The 21,931-nt window shown below is 42.8% G+C and overlaps 1 protein-coding gene across 12 annotated transcripts in view; it reads left to right on the top strand.

The window, feature by feature from the left end:
- The first annotated feature begins 5,099 nt into the window (after positions 1-5,099).
- The window catches only part of cacna1g (calcium channel, voltage-dependent, T type, alpha 1G subunit), a 232,489-nt gene continuing 215,657 nt past the window's right edge, over positions 5,100-21,931 (top strand). For 11 of the 12 annotated variants that reach the window (XM_027289253.1, XM_019255537.2, XM_019255535.2 and 8 more), the window contains exons 1-2: positions 5,100-5,926; positions 6,544-6,861. In XM_027289253.1, the coding sequence (XP_027145054.1) occupies positions 6,551-6,861 (311 nt within the window). In that variant the 5' untranslated portion in view covers positions 5,100-5,926; positions 6,544-6,550. The remainder of the gene's footprint in view (positions 5,927-6,543; positions 6,862-21,931) is intronic. The other variant, XM_019255526.2, reaches the window with a different exon arrangement.

Here is a 21,931-nt window from a genome sequence, read left to right as displayed (position 1 = left end):
CAAATCTGATTGAAATCTATCTACATGCAAATCAGGCTCAATTTGCTTCAGGCCAGAAGGAGAAATCAGGCCTGTGCATGAACCTATTTTGTCAGTTACTTATTATGAGCCATGGGGTCACTTTTGGTTATTTCTGTATTTCTGTTTTTGTTCTTGATTTTCTCTCTGCTTTGAAGTGGGTGGGGCTCAGTTGGATAACTTATTTCAATTTAAATCAAAACCTAATGTCTGTTGTGGGATTGTTTGCTTGTGTTGCCAGCAATGTCAGGACAGTGTGATCAAACCACACCCACACAGTCATGTTAAAGGACCAGTGTGTAATATTTAGCTGTGCGCCTCACCCTCCCTTTCCAAGTGTGTATGAGAAACTACAGCGGCTGAGAAACATGCGAAAAACATGAAAGGCCCTATCTAGAGCCACTGTTTGTTTTTTTCATTCTGGGCTACTGTAGAAACATGGCAGACTCTGTGCAAGAGGACATGCAGTGTCTGTAGATATAAAAGATACCAAGATATAACATTTCTTATTTTCAGGTGATTATACACTAATGAAAACATAGTTATACATAATGTATTCCATTTCTGACATATTCTACAGAGCCTCCTAAAACGTACACAAACACAGTTTGAGTGTTAAATTCTACAGTTGGTTTTCTCCTAAATCTGAACTCTTAAGTCTTGCTTATTAAGTTGTGAAGATTATTTTATTAAAAAAATAGTTGCAATGAATTTTTAGAGCCTTTTAATGTTCTAAATCGAAATATTATCAACTGCTTGCTCTAAATGGGTGCAGGTTTGCTGGCACTAAATACAGGAATGGGCTGCTTGTCCAGAGTATGAATACCGCAAAGTTAAACAGCATATGTGAATAACAACGTCCTGGATTTCACAGCGACCACAGAGCTCATATTCAACCTCAGCTGATTTTATTGATTAAAAGAAACCAGCTTGACATATGTCAACATGCCATCAGTTAAATTGAACTGTTTTTGTCCTTATTTCCATTTTGGTTTGTTGGTATCTTCCCCTGCTTCGGAAAGTATACTTAATTAATATCTCATGAGAAAGAAGCAGTTTGGTTGATTTATTATGTACCACAGTACTGTATTTGTTATTATCAGTGGTGAGGAAGCTCTGATGAGGACATAGAAACACAAATATTATTAAAGACCTTTTTCCTGTGGCAAGTTTACACAAACAGTTCTCTTTATCATATCACTGATTCTTCAAAACCGATATTGATCTCACCATTCCCAAATCCAAATCAAGCCAGCCAGTTGCCAGTTACAGGATTTTATTTGCGTGATATTATACCTGACCCAACCCTCGCATCAACTTCACTCCGTCATATATAAAAAGAAACAGAGGTCTGCTTCAATTTCCTTAATATTTTGAGACCTGCCAGGAATCACTGGCTTATTGCTGCCAGTTCTCTTCATGACAGCAATAATAATCATTCGTTTTGAATGTCCCTATTTGACAGGATGAAGAGAATTAGGGTCCTGTGCTGTGAAAGGAACTTGAGGGGCTGTATACAGCAGAGGTATGGCAAAGTGTTAAGTAACTGGACAACTTCCTGTCTTGTGGTGTAAAGGGTTAAGTGTAAGAACAATATTGACGCAAGGAGAGGATGACTAAATGATCAATATTGTAATTACTGCTTGTGGACAATGCTCACTGCTAGCACCTTTGGGGTTGGACTAAAGAGGGTTCAATAACATGGATAGAGTGGAGTCACACGTTCATAATTACACACACAACAGTGTACTATTGTATGATAATCTGTGATTATCAGGCATCAGATAATGCAAATAGTAATCAATTTATGGTTGACATAAAAAATACAGGTATTTATTTCTGTAGACAAAGGCTCTTTTTTGGCTTGTCTCTGAGTCTCAGGAGCGATTGAAGGTCAGATTCTAAGTTGGTTTTCAGTGTTGTTTGCTGACATGAATGCTTATTGTGTTTTTAAGACAACCCAGATGCATAAAACATAATATGACCAAAGATCAATGACACAGGACACATTTGTGAAAGCTCCTGGGTCATCTAAAGTCTGGGGTATAAATATTTTATTTGAGTTTTGATCTTTCCTGAAGATAGTGCTAGATGTCAGGGAGTTACTACAGTTCACACTGCAAGAATTATGAATTCCTGTACCAAAATCATGCCAGTGAGTAGTAGTTTAGATATTTCAGTCTGCACCAAAGTGGTGGACCAAAATATTTCAGTCTGGACCCAAGTGGTGGACCAACTGACCGAGATTGCCTATCCCTAAAGCTATTCTGCTAGCATGGCTAAAAATAACTGCATACTGAGCATTTTAAAACAGTTTGTCCTGAGCATGGCACCAGAGGGTTTTACAATCCAAAAGGTTTATCTCCTATATGGATAAATGTGTTCAATTGTCATAGCAATTACTATATTATAAGAAGTCTGGTGTGTTTTGTGAAGGTGGTATTAAAGATGGATGTCCAAAATGGGACGTGTTTATCCTCTGGGGGCATGAATGTACCTTTTACTTATACATACTTTGACTGAACTGGAGTCTGCCAAAAAAAGGGGAATTATTTCTAGTATACAATTAGACATGTTTGCTGATGGTGGTGCTAAGGGAAAGATCAAAACAAAAGAAAAATTATTCAAATATATCCTGTGGGGACCATGAATATTTGAGATCTGGAGATAACTTAACTCAGTAATCAAAGTATTGGTCAAGGATAAATTTTGACCCTCTTGAATAGAAGAAAAAAACATTTGGGATCATCCTTTGGGAACTAAGAATGATCACATTTTTATAGTTATTCATGCTAAACAATACAGTGTGTAACAACTGTACAGACATTAGCTGCAAGAATACATCTCAAGTTTACCAGAATCTCTAGGTTCTGGTGCATAGGGTTAAATGAAAGTTATTAGGATTCATCCTCTGGACACCCTGAATGTCTGTACAAACATGTTGGCCATTCCATCCAATACTTCCAAGACATTTCAGTAAAATTTCAAAGTCAATATAATTCACCAACTGGGGACCATGGATGTGAATATAAAACCCTGTGACTTGGATAGTACATAATTTCTACATTGCTACAGACAAAAGTGTTTGACAAATGAGAAAATGTAAATGCAATTGATCCAGTGTCTGCTGAGATATGTCAGCATTCATCAAAATGGGGAAAGGACTGATTGGCAAAACAACAGACAAACACAGGATCCTTAGAGTCTTGCATGCCTAGTATAAACAGTGCAAAAGCAGTAGCAATTCAAGAATCTGTTTATCCACCTACCTATCTACCTACCTATCTTCAGTAAAGTACAATCATTAGTTTCCATGTAATTTGAAATGTTGCTTCTTCCCACAGGAATGCATATTACTCTGTCTATCGGAAGTCTTTATAATTCCGTTGGTGTGTAGGTATTTGTTGGGTAAAGAGAGACACTTCACTGATTTATTAACCTCCCCTGTATTAGGCTGTGATCTGTATCATCACAGCCAGCTGAAGATGAGCTGTATAAATGAACTGTGTCTATGCAAACAGTGCTGCTGGTCAGGAGGCCTGCAGAGTAGCCACAAGAGAAAGTTTCCCCCGGAGAGCTGAGATCACTCACTCTGATAAATTGGGGTCTTAGCTCGAACTGGCCAGCACTAACAAACATCATTCATCAAGCACTCATAAAAGCACGCCTTGGGAAGTGTTCATGGGCACTCAGTGCTGAATTGCCACTGCTTTATTCCATTTGATGAATAATAGATGCATAATTGTATTGCTTATTATTAATGAATGTTGTGTTTGTACTTTTTGGTGTGCTTCATCCAGAACCTGGTCTTAATTGTGTTCTACTTTTTCTCTCAGAACGTTCCCTCATTCCTGCCTAATAGGCACAAGCAGTGGTGGATCAATACGTTTTAATGGCTACTTTGTTAAGATAGTACACAATTAAGTGATCAGCTCAAACAAGCTCTATTGACAGAGGCCGTAAAAAGTCGTTTTTTCTGTCTGCGTCTCCTCCTCTCGTGTCTGCACATGCAGGTGTTTCTTTTTTTTTTCCAGGTCATGTGTGCACGTGTGATTCTCAGTCTTCATGCTCTCGCAATGAGCTATGCGCAAACAGCCCAGGTGATTAATATCTGCACACCAAGCGCTGGCTGCGACAGATGCCACGAAAAAAGAAATTGGTCCTCCTCATTGATTTGCTCCTGCACCCAGATCAATGATCATACACTGTAATGAAAATAAAGTATGCCACGGTGATGTTGTGAGTAATGTGGTAAGACTGTGTGTGAGTGTGTGTGTATGTGTGTGTGTGTGTGTGTGTGCACCAGGCTTGTAGAAAACAGATCGAGGTGCAACAGGGGACAGCATTGTAATTCAGAGACACTATGTCACTTAAAATCTATAGAGTACAACTCTCTGCTCTGCCTCAGGGTGTATGACTCCCCAAACCAGCTGTAGGTGCTCTGACTGTGTGTGTGTGTGTGTGTGTGTGTGTGTGTGAGAGAGAGAGCGAGAGAGAGAGAGAGAGAGAGAGAGAGAGAGAGAGAGAGAGAGAGGCAGAAAAGCCTGGGGAAACATCTTCCCCTAGTGGCCATCGACATACATGCCAGAGCACTCCTCCAGGGCCCAGGGTCCCCAAATCTGGCAACCTAAAAGTGAAAAAGTAATCTAATTATTTTAAATTTTACATTAAATTTTTCTATGATTACATAAAAATGGCGAAATTCTGTTTTTCTTTTACCTGTTTTTAATTTCTACCATCACTGAAAGCCAATACTAACTGTTCATTCTCTGCTAATTTCACAGTCTGGCAACTTTCCCCCTCAAAATTCCCTATAATAAAGCTCTGCACCAATCACACAGCAATGCTGCTGGATGCCGTCGCTCTCTTGCGTCTCATTGGCTGACAGCTGACAATAAGATTCCAGCTGTTTCACCCCCTCCTCCTCCTCCTCCCCCTCCCCGCCGTACAGTTTAGATCGACATCCAACTCAGCCAGTGAGGAGGGAGCTCCAACTCAGGCCGCGCTGTGATTGGCGCACAGCGGGCGCTCGTTGGGCGGGGAATGAGAAGTTAGGATCCCCCATCCAGCTGTGTGAGCTCTGCTGATGGACGGAACCGACCGAATACAGTCTGGAGGAGACAAGAGGGACAACAGGAGCGCCCGGTCGTTCATGAGCGCAACAATGGAGAGGGGTGGTGCTCGTGGTATTTAGAGAATACCAAAGGTTGTCTCTCTTGGCGCCTGTTTGTGTTCAGCGACAGGATGCGCAGCAGCATCTCCATGGATCTTTAAAACACTGATGCGGGATATGCGCCGAAAACCGCCTGTGGATGCAACGAAAAGTACTGGATTCTTAATTTGAAGGAGAGAAACAGCGGAGGAAAGCGCAGGGAAACGAACAGATCACTAATTGTCGTTATTCCTCCTTTTTTGGGTGGGTTTGTCCATCAGCTCTGGAGGAGGAGGGAACCTTCAAGAAGTTTGTGCGCGGCGTTAATATTTTACCTGAGGGTGAACGCTGCAAAAGTAGACGCACATCTCACGGTTGGCTTCTTTATTTCTAACTGGGGGGTCGTTATGAAGTGTTAGTGAGGCCCCTGGAGAAGCTTGGACACCGGAGATCGGGGCCTGGGCGCACCGCGTCTATTGAGACGGACCCGCGCAGCAGCAGCAGCAACAGCAGCAAGCAGCGCACCACCTGGAAACTATACGGTCCGCCAGACGCACCAAACCCACAAGACCCTCTCCTCTCTCTTCTCCCCCCCTTCCTTTGCTCCTCTCTTCTTTATCTCTTCCCTCCTCGTCTCTCCTTCTTACCAACCGGGATTTTGTTTTCTTCAGGCTGGTGTGGACTTTACAGCCACGACAAAAACTGATCATGCGATGACTGAGCGCGCTTTGGGCACATCTACCGAGTCCATTGCAGGTAAATAAATCGAATGGAAAGATGCTCCTGCACTCATTTAGAGCAACAGCTGCTGCAGATCACTTCAAAATGAACATATTGTTTATGGGTAATTGATAAAGCTGAAGTTTGGAAATGAATTAGAGCAGTCACAGGCTGTTGTTGCTGATGAGGGAGATTTTGGCATTGTTTTTGATGAAAAGGAATGCGCTGCCAGTCCTTTTCATCGTGAATTTTTGGAGGCTCATTAGGAGCTCCATTTTATTTACCAGCTTGTGGCAGCAAATATGTACTAAGTCGATCTTCTTCAATTAAAAATCCTTTTGGTACATTTTTATACAAAAGGGGGGAAAATGCAATCATTTTTCGGGGGGGTGTGCGCATATTTTCCTAAAATAACAACTGCTTCCTACTGTTGCCTCCTCCAGTATTTAAATTTAATCGTGCGTTCTTGTGCAGCAGGGTGTTTTTCATTATATGTAAAGTTTGCAGATTTCGTTGAAAAATAAAAAATCAGCAGATTTAAATAATATTTTCTGGAATCATAATAATGCCTTCTGCTCTGGCTGCTGCGCTCACTTGAGCATTTCCACGGGTGTCAGCTATATTTACTGTATCTCATCATATGTTTGCTACAGGAGGTGAATGATGGCCGAGGATGGGGGAAATCTCTCCGGGGCCCCCGACGCCAGGGGCTCGGAGGATCGCTCCTCTCTGCCGAGGACTTTCATCCGGCTCAACGACCTGTCCGGGGTCGGGATAGGAGGCGGGGAGCGCGGCGAAGTGGTGGTGGAGCCGGCGTCCCCAGCGCCTGACGGGATCTCTACAGCCGGGGAGGATGCGTCAGCGAGCGGCGGGGAGAGCCTTCCCTACCCCACCCTGGCCCCCGTAGTCTTCTTCTACCTGAAACAAACCACCCGGCCTCGGAGCTGGTGTCTGAAGATGGTCTGCAACCCATATCCTTTTTTTAACTTTTGAGATAGTAGTCCCGCGTCATGCGCACTTGCGCGCGCTTCCACCTGTGGCAGGTAAGAAACACCTGCTCAGCTGAGCAGCTTTTCCAGTTGACCTCAAGGGTTGTTGAACAAGACCTGGAATCAAAGAATGAAAACATGGCCTGCTTAGACACACAGATTTTCGACATATATCCGTGTGTGAGTGTGCCTCATGTTGATCTCAGGTGTGTTTGACCCAAATGTGTGTGTTGGTCCCATTGGAGCTGCACCCACAGTCACCTGCCAGTGTGTGTGTGTGTTTTTCCCCTCAAACCCACCCTCTCCATTTTCACTGCTCCCACGTCATGCTGTGATTCCTCTGAGCCTGTGTTAGCTTCACGATCGATTACTCATAACGAATATGTGAGTGATGAAAATCTATTGACCTCACACGACTGTGCTTACAGGGAGGGTCTGCGTGTTATAATTAGTTTATTGATACACACCTGGAGTGGCTGTTTATTGAGCGGTCGCCTTTTCTTTTCAGCGAGTCACAGAGCCTTATTGAATCATTCCTGCCATGAAGTGTATTATTGATTCATAAGTGTACAGACCAGCACTGATTCACCTCTCTGTAGAGGAGGAGAGAAAGGAGGCGCTGGAGACGCGGCCTCTCAGTGTCTGTCTTTCTCCCTTGGTGTGTAGGCAACGTGTGTGTGTGTGTGTGTGTGTGTGTGTGTGTGTGTGTGTGTGTGTGTGTGTGTGTGTGTGAGGTTTTGGTGGATGGATGTGAGAGAGCTATGGGAAGGAATGCTTCCTTGGCTGATACTACAATGCTCCGGAGGTTTCAGCCTTTGTGTTTTTTCTTGTAGGTGCTGTGTGTGTGTGTGTTAATGTCATTCGCATTACCTCCGCTTCTTCCCTGTCTGCCTCCCTCCCACGCCTCCTCTGCCCTCCCTTCATCCATCCCTTCTGCCTTGTCTGTTGCTTGACATCGTAACCCCCCCCCATTCCTCATTTGTTACTGTTTGAATTGAGATGCTAACTAAACAGTTCCTTGTTTCCCCCAGGAACATTGTCCACAATGCTGCTCACTCTTGCTGTTTTGCCCTTCTTTCATTTTTCTTTCCCTTCTTTATTCTGTGTCGGTCTCCCAGCTGATCACAGCTGATTTCCATGTCTGTAAATGTCAGATCTTTAAAGGTCTTACAAATAGGCTTTTTTTTTTTTTAGCAGCAGGGGCTTATGAGTCCCCCGTGGCTCCTCAGGGAGAAAAGGCGATGCTTGATACTATTATCCAAGTCAGGGGTTCTCAAACATTTTCATTTCACGGACCCCCCACTGGGAGCTCCATATTTGTTCAGCGCATTCCAGTGTCATAAGAACTTGACCCCGTGCCTTTAGATTGTATCTGTGAGTGAAATTTCTTGGCTGTGAGGATTTTTTAATTGTTCTAATCTGTTGTTTAGTTTCACTATTCTTTACATTACATGTTCCAACTCCAGTTGGGATGGTTCGGGACTGGGTGTCACAAAGTGAGATATCTTACCAGCTGTATAGCCTCTCACACAGTAATATAAACAAAGTTGCACCCCAGTTATTGAACTTGAGTAAGAAATCATGAATATATCAGAGATGGACGATATCTGCCAAAACTTAATTTAATTTAATTATTTAGTTACGTGAAAAAAAAAGATGCAATGCTTATACAGTTATATACTGAAATTCCCATGTTGTGCAGTGTTGCTAGGTGTACGATAATTATCACATTTGCATGATAATTTCACCCGCGGTACGATGCATGATCAATAGTTAAACATTTTTTTAAACATTGACATGTCATAGTTCCGTTTTTTTCATAGTAGTGAAATGGCAAGAACTAGGGCTGCAACTAACAATCATTTTATTGATTAATCTGACAATTATTTTTTAATGAATTGTTTGATTTTTAAAATGTCTCCAACCGATATCATCCAGAACCTGAAAGACTGAATTTGCTATCGCCAAATTCACACAACTGAGATGCAGGAAGTAGGTAAAGTTTGGCTTTTTGGCTCAAACAAATGAGCAGTCGTTGTAAGAACCTTTTCGAACGTGGACGCTCCAATGAAATATCTGATGAAGGCAGCTGCTGTCACCGCTCACAGTCTTGCGCTGTTTTTCGCAACTTTCATCCGGTATGATGTAAGTGCTGTGTTTGCTTATGCGCTGCAATACATAGCGCGTCCTGCAAGATAAATGCTGACTTGAAGTCGCAGCCCATTTTGTGGATCTTCTGTGAAACCCGTGGCTGTGCCGCAGTCTGGATGGAATGCACGATAGTTTGACCTGAAATCGGACAATTCTCTGGAGTCTTTCTGTATGTTTATTTGGTTTACGACACCTGGCTGCAATGAAGTCCTACTTTTTTTTTTTCAGTTTGACAAAGCTTCACAGAGCCCGCTTGGAACGAAAGAAGGATTTGAACGCATTGAAATGACTGCTGGGTAATTGGTGATGATGTTTCTCTGCGTGTGTGTACATAAATCTCCAGGGCTGTGAGGAATGTATTTAGACGTCTTGTGTGCCCTTTAATGTCTATCCGTGGCGATTTAGGAAAAGGTCACTGCTTCTGTAATGCAGTGTAATGTTCCTGAGATCGATCTGTCTCTGTGTCCCCTGTGCGTGTGCGCTCTGGTGTGTGAATCTGTGTGTACACTGATGCTTTGCATCCAGAGAGCAGATGTATCTTTTGCTATATTTTTAACTCTTCCTCTCTTGATCGGTAACCCTCCTCTGCCTCTGTCTCTCTTTTTCTCTGCTTTCTGGTTAGAGAATTAATCCGGCTGTAGTCTCTTGTTCTCCTGCTATAAATATATCCACAGCACACCACCAGCAGCTGGCTTTGCCTCGGCTCTGATGCACAGAGACCGCTTCCTCTGTCTGATGCTGTAGACCAACAACACAGGAAAACCCGACTGATCTCAGGGCCAGAATCTATTCTAAACAGGCACATCCTTGGTAAGCCCTCGGCCTTAGGCGGCCTGCGGCCATTTTCAGCAGTCTGAAGTAATTAGGACCCCTGGATGCTCGCTGAGGTATTTAGGGTCTAATTGAAGACCCCTGGGGTGTACACTCTGAGTGATGTTTTGCCCGGCCTGTGTGAAATTCCCTCTGCTGGTTTTGCTAATGATTCCTGCAGAATCTGTGTATGATGAGAGCTTTTGTTTGTGTGTGTGAGAGTCAGTGAGGTTGTGTAAGCAGTGCACACTCTCTCTCACAAACACACACACATACACACATAGACACACTTCCACAGGACTCCCGTAGGTGTCTCCTCTCTGGCGGGGAGCAGGATGCTGTGCCAAGACGGAGGAGGAGGAGGGGAGTTTGGGAATGAGTCCAGCGCTCTCTATCCTTTGCTCACACTGATTTAAGCAGAGGATTACATGGCCCAGAACAGTGAGGGAGGACACCTGGCCAGAATAGGTGTTTGTCATCACATTGAAATAGCTTCACTGGAAGTTAGACAAACCGCTCGCGCTCTGGGAATGGAGGGATTCTGGCGAAATAAGCCACTGATTTGTGTTTTTTTTTCCCTGCTCGTTGCTCTGATGTGTCTGTCAAATAATGGAAGCCGAAGCAAACACTTACTTAATCAGCAGAAAATGTCTCCTGCCCTCCCCGTCGCCTATTCCCCCCTCACCCCTCCTCCTCCTCCTCCTCCTCCTCCTCCTTCTCCTTCTCCTCGTCCTCCTCCTTCTCCTCTTCTTGTGCTTCTCTTTCTCCCGGACCCCTCGCTTTTTTCCTCCTCTGGAGTTAAAAGCCTCATGTTGGCTGGAGAGTGAGGAGGGGTGTGTATGTGTGTGTGTGCCATCTCTGACAGCCTCCAAAACCAGTAGAAGGAGAAGAAGAAAAAAAAAAGAAAAGGAAAGGGGAAAAAAGGAGAAAATGAAATAAAAACTCAGTTGGAGAGCCGAGTGGGATTTCAGAGAGCATTTTTTAAGAGGTGAAAAAGTAGGCCTGTACCCGCCTTCAACTTTACTTTCATATTTTCTCCCCCACCTCACCCACCTCTCCCACATCCTTGGAGAATTTCAGATGTTTCCAACTCCTCTCAGTTTGAGAGTTTGATCCTCATTGCGAATTCTATCTGAACTTCTAACATAGGTGTGTGTGATCATCTGTCTGCTCTTTAGAAGATGCATACTGTATGTGTGTGTGTGTGAGATTTAGTGTGCTTTTTCTTTATTCTCTATATAAACTCAGTCTGTATATCTCTTATATTCACTGGGAGTCTGACATGAACACTGTGTGTGCACTGAAAGATCATGTATGATGAAGTATTCATTGACTTACCCATGCAAGACCTTTTTAGTGTGTGTACGACGGGACTTTAGTCTGCAATCCACGTGTCTCACTGAGCATATGATGTGACTTACATGTATTTTACATGTAAAGTACTTGCTGCGAAGGATGTGTATCTGCGTGTGGTGTGTGTATTTTGTGTGTATATTTTTGAGCTGCGCACACAATCATGATTAAAATTTAAACTGGTGAATTGAGCATATTCCTAGCTGAGATTTTTAAAAGTTTGTGTAAAACAACTCTTCAAATGTGGATTTTGTTGCCCAATCAGAAGCCTCCCTTGTTAGTTGCAGCATTGACATAACTCCACCACTGACCAATCAGGAGTTGTTACTGAGTTGTCTGAAGTCTCGTGGCCTACATGTTATGAATAGTCAAGACAACCAGCAGCCACAGAGCATCACTAGCATTCAGTTGGAGTCTTGTGTCGATCCCATATTCACTTTTAGCTTTGAGGATGCTTTCTGGCTCTTTAGCGTTGAGATACACAGCTACGTTCACCTGCTAATCTCTAACGTTGTCTGTGGGTGGTTTGGTGCTGGACAGGTAGTGTATAGTCAGTTTATCTGAATTTTGTTGTTCAAAACTGCTGCCTGGTGCTGTTGGTGGGGTGGAAAACAAACAGAGGTACTGCTTTCTATAGACTCAATAGGCCAGAATGCAATGCAGACTTATTGTGATTTTCACATCTAGAAAACCTACTTTACTATTGCTCTCTACCCCAAAATGATTGTGCTAAAATGCTCAGGTGCATGGGCGAACAAAAGGCATTCTGGGAAATGTTAGGGAATCATTAAGAAGTTGAGAGGTAAAGTGGGGACATGGCAACATCAGCAACATACGTGTCCAATGACACTTTCTGTGAGCTCACTAAACTCTAATAAAAACACAGCTATGGTCAGGAATGCTGAACACTGACTGTATCTGGTATTCATGCCGGCATGTGTGGGTGTAGGGCTTTGTTAGTGTTCTTGGAAATCTTTGTTACATTCAGAATTTAATGTTACAGTAGTTGGTAGGGATTCATCTCTGTTAGTCATCAAGCCTTTGCTCTTGGCTTCAGCAGAAGGAAATGAGTGAGTATTTATCAAATCCAAATCCAAATATCAGTCGTAATAAAACCAGAATAATTGTAATGATGTTTTGTTGTCTTTATCGTGCCACCTTACTCTGTGTGCCTGTCTACAAACACACACAACATACACTCACACAAGCACCAAGGTTGTTTGAATAAAATGAAGGCTCTTTCAGAATAATGTGTTGAACCCAATCCAAACCCAGATTCACTGACAACAGTTATAGATCCGTTTACTGGCAATGACAAACTCCTGACACACTACACAATGTGTGTCTGTATGTGTGTGTGCGCGTGTGTGTGTGTGTTTGTGTGTGAAATTTAGTGATTCAGCCAGCGCCACGTTGAAAGTGCCAATTATTGATGAATAACAGAGTGACAATCAGAAAGAGGTGGCAGGAGAGCGAGAGAGAGATGGAGAAAAGGAGCAAGGCTGTGGCAGAACTCAGATTGCACTAAGGTGTGAGTAGACAACTCAGTATGAGGCCTGTTCTTAATGAGGAGCTTTGTTTAAGCTGTTAAACTGCAAACAGACTGAGCACAAAGAAAACCCTTCTTTGTGCTCAGCCTGCTACTCATTTTTTTTCTTTCTATCACTGATTGCTACACAACCATAGTTTCAGCCTAAAGTCGGCTCATTAAAGCTTTTACATTTTCTGTTGTACACACCTGGCAGGCTTTCCCTGGGAAAAACCCTTCCTTTAGCGCACAGAAAGTGGTGCATTTATTGTATTTTACAGCAGGACATCATTTCGTCCAGCTAAAATGCCTTTTAGCATCGTATTGCAAATTGCTGCTACTGCTGTTGCTACAAATGAATTCCTTTTTCTAACATACATAAATCAGCAGTTTAAATATATTGGTGCAAAATGCCCCTCCTGATGTGCTGAAGTCTATTTGGAACACTGTACTATTTCTGTATGTCACTGCTCCATTCAGTTTACACCAAGGATGTATTGATTTGAGTCTCAACAGCAAACTCAATAAAACAGAACTGAAAGTCTGTTAGTTGGATTCCCCCATAAAATCGAGGCATTGCCTATTCTGGCTCTGTCATAACACCTGTAAATACAATGTCAACTATAATCCAAATAAAAAACTTGTATACATACTGTATATGTATCTACTGTATGCTAGACATGAAGGACTGTTTCAAAACGTTGCTAAACTTTGGGAGAAAATGTATCATTCATCCAAAGAAATGGTGCTTTAATGGTGACTTCATACTTAACACTGTCCACTTTTTTGGAAACAAATACTGGAAATTCTCAATAGTGACTGGTGCCTTCATGTACCTCATGGGCAAACCCATTGGAGAACCAGGGCTTATATTATAAACAAGCCTTCATTCTCTCATATTCGGCTGCTCTCCAGTTAATGCATACTCAAAACTTCCTCCACGTTGACCATTTGTGTCGTGTCTTACCTGTTCAGTGAATGAAACTTGAGAATGCAGAGTTTACACATTAGTTTTATTGGCAGATTTTATCATAAAAATTGCAGGCATTATTGATTTTGACTGACACTATTTGGCTTATTGATATTGATAGGGAAAAACAGCTAAATGGAGGGAGTGGAATTAATAAGTGAATAACACTAGTATAGAGAAACTGGCAGGAGCAGTGAGTATAACACCACTTACTAACTAGAAGCATTGTAAACAAGCAAAGAAGCAGTCAGACAATTTGTTTTGTTTTTCCAATGAAGATCTCCCAAACTCTTGTCTGTGTCAGCGTATGGACTAAGTCGTTCTATCTCTGCGAAGTTCAACTTGCACTTGCTCCACCTCCAACCTATTTTCATTGGTTGACGTTGACGCAGATGTGCTCCATTTCCCTTCAGATTAGCAGTCAACACTGATGATGAGAGACTAACATGGTTGAGTCAGTTCTTCTAGCTGACGAAATGATGGGAACTGGGAATTACATTAGCAACAGATAACTTAGTCACTCATTCGCAGAGGGAGAAATCACTGGGTGACCCCCCCAGAATCTCATCCCCTCCTCGCACTCGACGTCACTCGTAGTGTATGTTCATGCTGAAGGACTCGCTTTATGTTAGGAAGAAGTGTGACATGACTCTGCTGTTGTACTGGCGCAATACAACCTGTGGAAATGTATATTATAATGAGTTTACCATTTGAGGCTTTGTACTAGACTACAGGTAATTCTACCCGTACCATATTTGTCTTGTTGGCTATTATTTGAGACATATTTCCACTTTCATATTTGCTGTAGAAGACGACCATAGACAGAAAGTTCAAGAAAAAAATGCCATGGTGCTTCACACACAAATTATCAAGCAACTAAAAATCATCAGAATGGATGGAAAGTTCTCAAGTGTGTCTCTGAGGTGTCTGCCCGTCTGACCAGTGAAAAAGCCTCGGCAGCCTAATCTAAAAACCGGGAATAAATTGAATCTGAGTTCTGCGTCTTTGGATTCACAGTGGTGCTCTCTAGACTGAAGCTGTGGTTTATGGCTGTTTCTGGTAAAGCCATTACGCATTCTCTGATTACTTGCATAACCTGGTTTCTCTGAGTAACCCGGTTACTTACAACTGTGTTTGTGGGCCGGGCCTGGCAGCCTCCTGTCTGTGTTTGTGTGTGTTGCCAGGGGGTTGGGGGACTGGCTAACCTGATACCCACCCGGTGAGATTCTGACCACAGTGATTCAGGGGCAAACCGCAAACTCCACTGTAGTTTGCCAGACAGCAGCAGGAAGCACTCTCACTGTCTGTGTGTGTGTGTGTGTGTGTTTAGCTGTGTGCATGAATCAGCATATGTGTGTGCCTGTGCGTGAATGTATGAATATATTGTTAATGTTTCCAGATTTGTCTTGACTGATTTACATATGAATCATTGAAATTAGTGGAAGCTTTATATCTGTCTTTTACACACTTGTATTTTGTTGCACTGCTTAATTTCTCTCGTCAGAACGTGTTGTGCTCTTCCACCCCCATGACTCTGGTGGTCATAGTTAACAAATTAATGTGAATCCTGTAAAAACCACAGGCTAGTTCCCCAACAGAGGAAAAAGAAGGAGAGTTAGAAGGAAAGGGAGGAAAGAGGAACAGCAGAGGCGTCTGATAACAGGAGGTAGTGAAATGGAGGGGGAGGGATGGAGGGGGAGACTTTTACAGATGTGCTGTTTTCAAGAACTTGTCTGCGGCCCTGTAAAAAGCACTTGACTGTGTGTGTGTGTGTGTGTGTGTGTTTTTCTCACCCCCTCATAATCTTTGTTCTCGCCTCCAGCTACAGTGTCTCCCCTCTCATATTGTCTGTGGTTTCAGATGCAGTCACGTTAGTGTGTGTGTCTCCAGACAGCAAATTTGTCACTGATTTTCAATCAATTATTTGCACAGGGATAACAATTAGTGCAGATAAAACCCGGCAGTTAATTACCGCTGCTTCAGAAAACGGCATGACATGATTAAGATGCATGAAAATAACAAAACAATTCTGCCATTGTCATCTGCAGTTAATTATCAGGAACTATCAGGTCTGGTTAGATGATTGGTCTGGTTGATAGGTCGGATGGTTTTATGGTTGGCTGTTTGCTTTGGTGGTTGGTTTACTGAGTTGGTTTGAAAAGTTTGGTCAGAATGTCATTTGGTAGATTGGTTGGTTAACTGGTGGGGTGTAAGATTGGTTCATTGTTTGGTTGGTTGATGGGATGCTTGTCTGCTTTATTTGCTTGTTTGACTAATTGGATGGTTAGTCGTTTTACTGGTTGGGTCATTAATTGGGTGGTTTCTTTGTGGGGGCTTTTTAAATGCCTTTATTTGGATAGTGCCAGCTGAGGATAGACAGGAAACAGGGGAGGGCTTGAGGTAAGAACTCAGCCTTGGCACATGGAGTGCACGCTCTACCAGGTGATCTACCAGTGCCCTTAATGGTTGATTTCTTGATTGATTGGGAGATTTGTTGGATGAATGGTTAGGTATTTGTTTTTTTCTTTGGTAATGTAGTTGGCTAATTGATGTGTTAATTGGTTGAGTATTTGATTGGTTGGGTGTTTAACTGGCTGGGTGGTTAGTTGATTGAGAGATCAGTTGGTTTGTTGGCTTTAGAGGGTCTAAACTTTTCATTTACTCTTACATATGCAGTGAAAACTCACTGAACTAGTTATTTTAATGACTATACAAACTATAAAGTAATACATTTTGTAGTTTTTCATAATTCTAATCACAGCCTATGCTAACAGGTGAGGAGTACAGAATAAAATGAGGAGATGACCTCTCTCGATTTGTTTTATTTGTTGCTCTCTTTCAATGTGCCCCCCCCCCTTCCTTGGGCTGTTCCGTGAGATGGCTGTAAGTTTATGTAGGACTCAGTCCAGGATTTTCCTACCAGCTTTTTCTCATTAGGGCATTGTAGAAGACTTGAGCTTGGCTGCACAAAGTGGCAACGGAAGGGGGTGGGGGTACAGAAGAAGGATGAGGATGGGGTTGGGCACGCTATCCACTTATTCTTACACAGCAAAATCTTATTGCGCACCTGAATCGAGTTATCTTTAACTGTCTCACCGCGTCTGCATCTGTCCCCCACGTCATAGCCAATACCTCAGTCTCTCTCCTTCCTCCTTCGCCTCTCCTTCTCCCCTCTCTTCTTCTGCCTCTCTCGCGCCCACCACCTACTCCAGTCTTTTCATGCTTTCTCTATTTACAGACATATTCAATCCTCTGCTTCCCCAAATACTGGCCCTTTCTCCTTTTCACAACAGATACTAGAAAAATGAGAATGGGTTTTACAATCTCTTCTCCTGTCCTGTCTTTCTTTTCCACCTTCTGTCCATAGTTCCTGTGGTAACTACATCTCCTCCTTTCCACCTGTTTTTCCCCTCAGACAGATTGATAAGTGAGCAGAACAACAGGAGGTTCCATGTCTGACAGAAGTACTCTTTTTAGGCCATGTTACTAACTAGGGACTCAGGTGGTGTTGACACACACCAGATCTGACCGCTGGCCTTATCTCAGTACCAACACACACACACTCCCCAAAAGAAAAACAAGTAAACTGTCAAATCAGCCTGCTGCAGAATTGCCTGTACTGTCAATAATTTAGACGCATGCAGACACGTACAGAAATATCTTTCTTGTCGCTCTCTCTGCACTTTTTTGTCCCTCCCTCCCTCCTCCTCTCTCCCCCTCCCTCTCCGTCTCTGTATCTCTATCTCGATCGCTCTCTGTCAAGTCATCAGGACACTAATCAGGATTTTCCCGCAGCAGGACCAGAGAGTGTGGTGAAGGAGTGAGGAAAAAAAGAGAGATGTCTTATTATAGATAACAAACGAGGGATATAAATACCTCTGGGGGCGGGGAGCTTATATAAGAGTCATGATATGTCCGTTGGCCTCTCAGCCCGCCTGTGTGCAAGATGTGTGAGTGTCTGTGTGTGCTTACATCTGTGCGACTGTGTGGCCTGTCCAAAGCCTTGTTCGTCCCTAGCTCCTGTATGTCCATTGCTTTAATAAATCTCTCCTATTAATGTAATATATTACATGGTGTAATCATTTAGCAAATTACATGATAGTTATTCACTCAATTAGCGTTCTAGTTCCACACTGTGCCTGAAGCTCGCTGCAGCGTTCAGTGTAACATGTGCAGTAAGCCTGGTGTATTCCAATTAATACAGATACAGTAGAGGCTGACTGGTAGCTAATGAACTTTACCAGCCATGTCTGCACAGTGGGCTGACCACCAGAGGGGATGTGTGTTTGTGCTTCAGTCATTGTGGACGTCTGTTGTGTCTAGTCCCCCTGCGGTGTGCGTAATTACGAAGCGGCCTACAGGAGGAAGGAGGCACTTTTTTTTAAAGCACTGCCGTGTATCGATGAGCACATGTTGTGTGCATGAGTGAGTGCTCGGTCAGTCCAGGTGACCACTCCCTGAATCCCTCCCATCAGCAGAGACTGTCCAATCATAGCTCAGCAACTGTGAGTAGGCAGTCTGTCAAACTTTCTTTGCTTATTGAAGTGTTGAGCTGAGAGAGTGCTACATTAAACACACATTAAACAAAAACTGTAAATGTTAGCATGGCCCCATAACCAATGAGCATTTGATACTGTGTTATTTTGTGGAGTTAAGCAGAGTAAAAATTCCTTAGCAGCAGTGTTGTTTGGGAAGGCTGACACTCCAGCGACCTTTGTTTTTGTTCCAGCAACTTGTTATCCAAGGTACCATTACACAATGGTCAGTGCTCATCCTAAAAGCATTGCCTCTTGAACCTCTGTCCTGCTTCTCCAACAGCAACAGCTGTCATTTCAGCTGGGAAACTGACAAATGAGAAGCCTGCTTTAGTTTACCTCTCACCTGGTGACATCATTATTTCATTGCTAATAAAATCTTTCCTGCATTATCACTGTAAACTGCATGTGCTGTGTGAGAACAGGTACAGTACTTTATACAACAACCAAAGGGGCGACAGGCCGGAATGAACGGTCAGTAATCTAAGTCGGACTTCAGACCCACAGGCCTTTAGTGTACATACAAACATGAATAAAATGTGTGTGTATGTATTTGCCATATTTGTGTGTGCTGTGGGCCTGAATGCAGGTTATATATGGGATGGAGTGTGTGTGTGTGTGTGTGTGTGTGTGTGTGTGTGTGTGTGTGTGCGTGCGTGCGTGCGTGCGTGCGTGTGTGTTGTCTGTTGTTTTATCATACTATAATTAATCGGCTTCACTTCGATGCCCTTTCACTGCGATCTGTTTTGCTCTGGCAGTGGCATTGACATGACAATAGACTAACACACACACACACACACACACACACATACATGTATACACAAACACACACACACACACACATGTATACACAAACACACACACACACACACACACACGCACACAAACACACACACTCTATTGGGCTCTCTCCCCTTGGCGCTTGGCCCAAATCACTGTGACATTTACAGTTTCGCAGCCATTAGAGCTTAATGTCCCAGGGGTGACTGTGTGATAGTGGCTGCTCCAGAATCAGATCGCAGCAGTTTGTGAGAGTGCCGAGCCTCAGCATCCTTGTAACTGCTGCACCTGTGCTGGGATCAGCTGAGGAAGGAATGGGATGAAGTCCCAGGAGCCTGAGGCTTACCAGATTTAAAGGCGGTTAGAAGGTCAGGTGGAACAGGTGTAATCTGTTTGACTAATGTCACAGATCAGTGCATTAACCTGATGATAGTGTCATCCTTGTGACAGGGCTCGACAGCAGCTGTTTTTTTTATATTTATTAAGTGAATTATGTGAGCACTGGAGAAAATAAGATTTGGATTTGTGTGTGGCTGCCAGCTGCATTCTTTATTGGAAATGTTATTTGAAGTAAATTATTTTTAGTATTAATCATAGTTTCGTTTCATCTAGAAGGTTAACAAAAGATGTTAATCGCATGTACATGTACTGAGATGGGAATCTGATGACAAGGCAGGAAAAGCATAGGTGTAATTAACAAACACTAAAAGAGACTCAACTCATTTTGGACTTCCAGTTTCAGAGACAAGTAGTGAGCATGCTGGTTCACTGGCATGCCTTACTGTGACACTAAAATGGAACAGAGCCATCATCATCTCTTTAGTGTTGGCTTCTGAAAATGTCTTATTCAGATTAATGGCATTCAGCACATTTTAATTTACGATAAAACATCAAGTTTTGAATATGAAAGCAGGATTCAGGCCTTTATGGAGTATTATGGACATTCATTTGTGGCTATTCTGGCTGATTAGACCTGGCTTTAGACCTGTTCTATGCAGACAGTACACTAAGGTCACCACACTCCATATACTTAAAAGATTGCTGCTTTACATTTAGGCAAAGATGCTTATTTGTTTGCGCGGTAAATATGAAGCTGCAGCCAGCAGCCAGTCAACAAGAGACCTGACGCTACCCTGCTGTCCAAAGAGAGCAAAATCTGCCAAGCAGCACTCCTAAAGCTCATAAATCAACATGTTATAGGAATCTGGTTGTCACTGTGCGGGTGCCAGAAAACTCCAGGAAATCACTGCACCTGACCAAGAAGTAGTCCAACACATAACCTCCTCTGCAACACTGTTGTTTTTTAACACAGTTTAACTGTCTAAACTGAAAAGCTAAACTAACCATCTGCTGGGTGTTGGTTAACGTTAGCTGCATATTTAGCATACAGACATGATATCAACTCATCTAACTCTTGGCAAGAAAGTGAATATTGATATTTCTTAAGATGTCAAACGTTTCCTTGATATTTCATCAGTTCATAACATTGTAGAGCAAAGTGTGTAAGCAGACGTTACACATCAAGCAGACACCAGCACCATGGAGTCATGTTTCTGGCCATAGTATTCACTCTACGTTCATCTCTGTTTGGTTTCTACCAACTCCTGTTTCTACCAGCTCTTTAGCTGCTAAAATCTCCACTGTTCACTAGCAAGTGGCTAACTGAACCAATAGTAGATTTGTGTGGGAGGTATAAATCAAACATTGAGCAGTCTGATGTTTATAGTACCAGCAGCAATTACTACCAGCGGCCTCTTTCACATTAAACACAGTGATTTGACTGATTTTTGATGTGAAAATATTCACACTTGTGCTTTTCCTGCTATGTCAAGTCAAAATATCTGCTGTGAGAAAGGTAGATTTGGAATGGGATCAGAAACAGGTAGCCTAGCTGTCTCACAGGAAACAATATGTCAGTCAACAGCTTCTTACTACATACCTTCAACTAAATAACCATCTCAACATATGTTAAACAGATTGCATAAGGGTATTACACTGGAAAACAGAATTTACATCACATTTCCTAGACTGTACTGCGTGAATACTGCTTAGCATTCTTGCTTCAGGTGAAGTCATGCTAGATTAGGAACTCCATTGTGAAGAGAGAAGTAATGAAAAAAGTTTGACAAAGTAATAATAATAAAATCTATATGTCTTGAAAGCCCACCGGCTTCCACAAACACACACTCACGGCAACAAAAGCCAAAAAAAGAAAGAGATACCTGTAACCCACACAGATACAAATGATATCTAAATGCAAACAGTTCAACCTTCTTCCTCCATCACACATATTGCATTCAGAGGCTCCCACACATTCATAAATGTGGCAATATCATTTCTGGGAGAAAAATGCGTGTGCTCCACCCGAGGGTGCAGACCATCCCACATGCAGGATGAGAAAGAGAGAGAGAGATATCTGCTTTTTGTCTTGATTAATATTTTCTCTTAGTCACCACTATATCATCCTCCTCTGTTCCCTGATCTCCACTGTTCCCCATGTGTGTGTGTGTGTGTGTGTGTGTGTGTTTCTAACAAGTGTGCATACTGTTGCGTACCATTAGGCAAGATCTGTTCTTTATTAGTCTTCATATAGGCCAACACAGCATAGCTTGGTCTGATATACAAGCACATGGGGAGGTCTCACTGCTCTGTTGTGTGTGTGTGTGTGTGTGTGTGTGTGTGTGTGTGTGTGAGAGAGAGTTTTGCAATCATCCCTGGGTAGCTGCATACAGTTTGCAGATGTAGACTGAGAGGGAAACCCTGTCTGGTCCCTGGAGAGGTGTGTGTGTATGTGTGTGTGTGTGTGTTAACCTGTATTGATACATTGTGTAGCTGCCAGTCCTTGCCATATGTGTGTCTGTGTGTACAGTATGGCTGTGTTTTATATTGTGTGTTTGTCAGCAGTGGATCAGTGGGCACATGTAG

The sequence above is a fragment of the Larimichthys crocea genome, chromosome XVI (genome assembly GCF_000972845.2).
Source record: "Larimichthys crocea isolate SSNF chromosome XVI, L_crocea_2.0, whole genome shotgun sequence".
NCBI lineage: Eukaryota > Metazoa > Chordata > Actinopteri > Sciaenidae > Larimichthys > Larimichthys crocea.
Note: the sequence above shows the minus strand (reverse complement) of the source record. Positions and strands in the feature narration are given on the sequence as shown.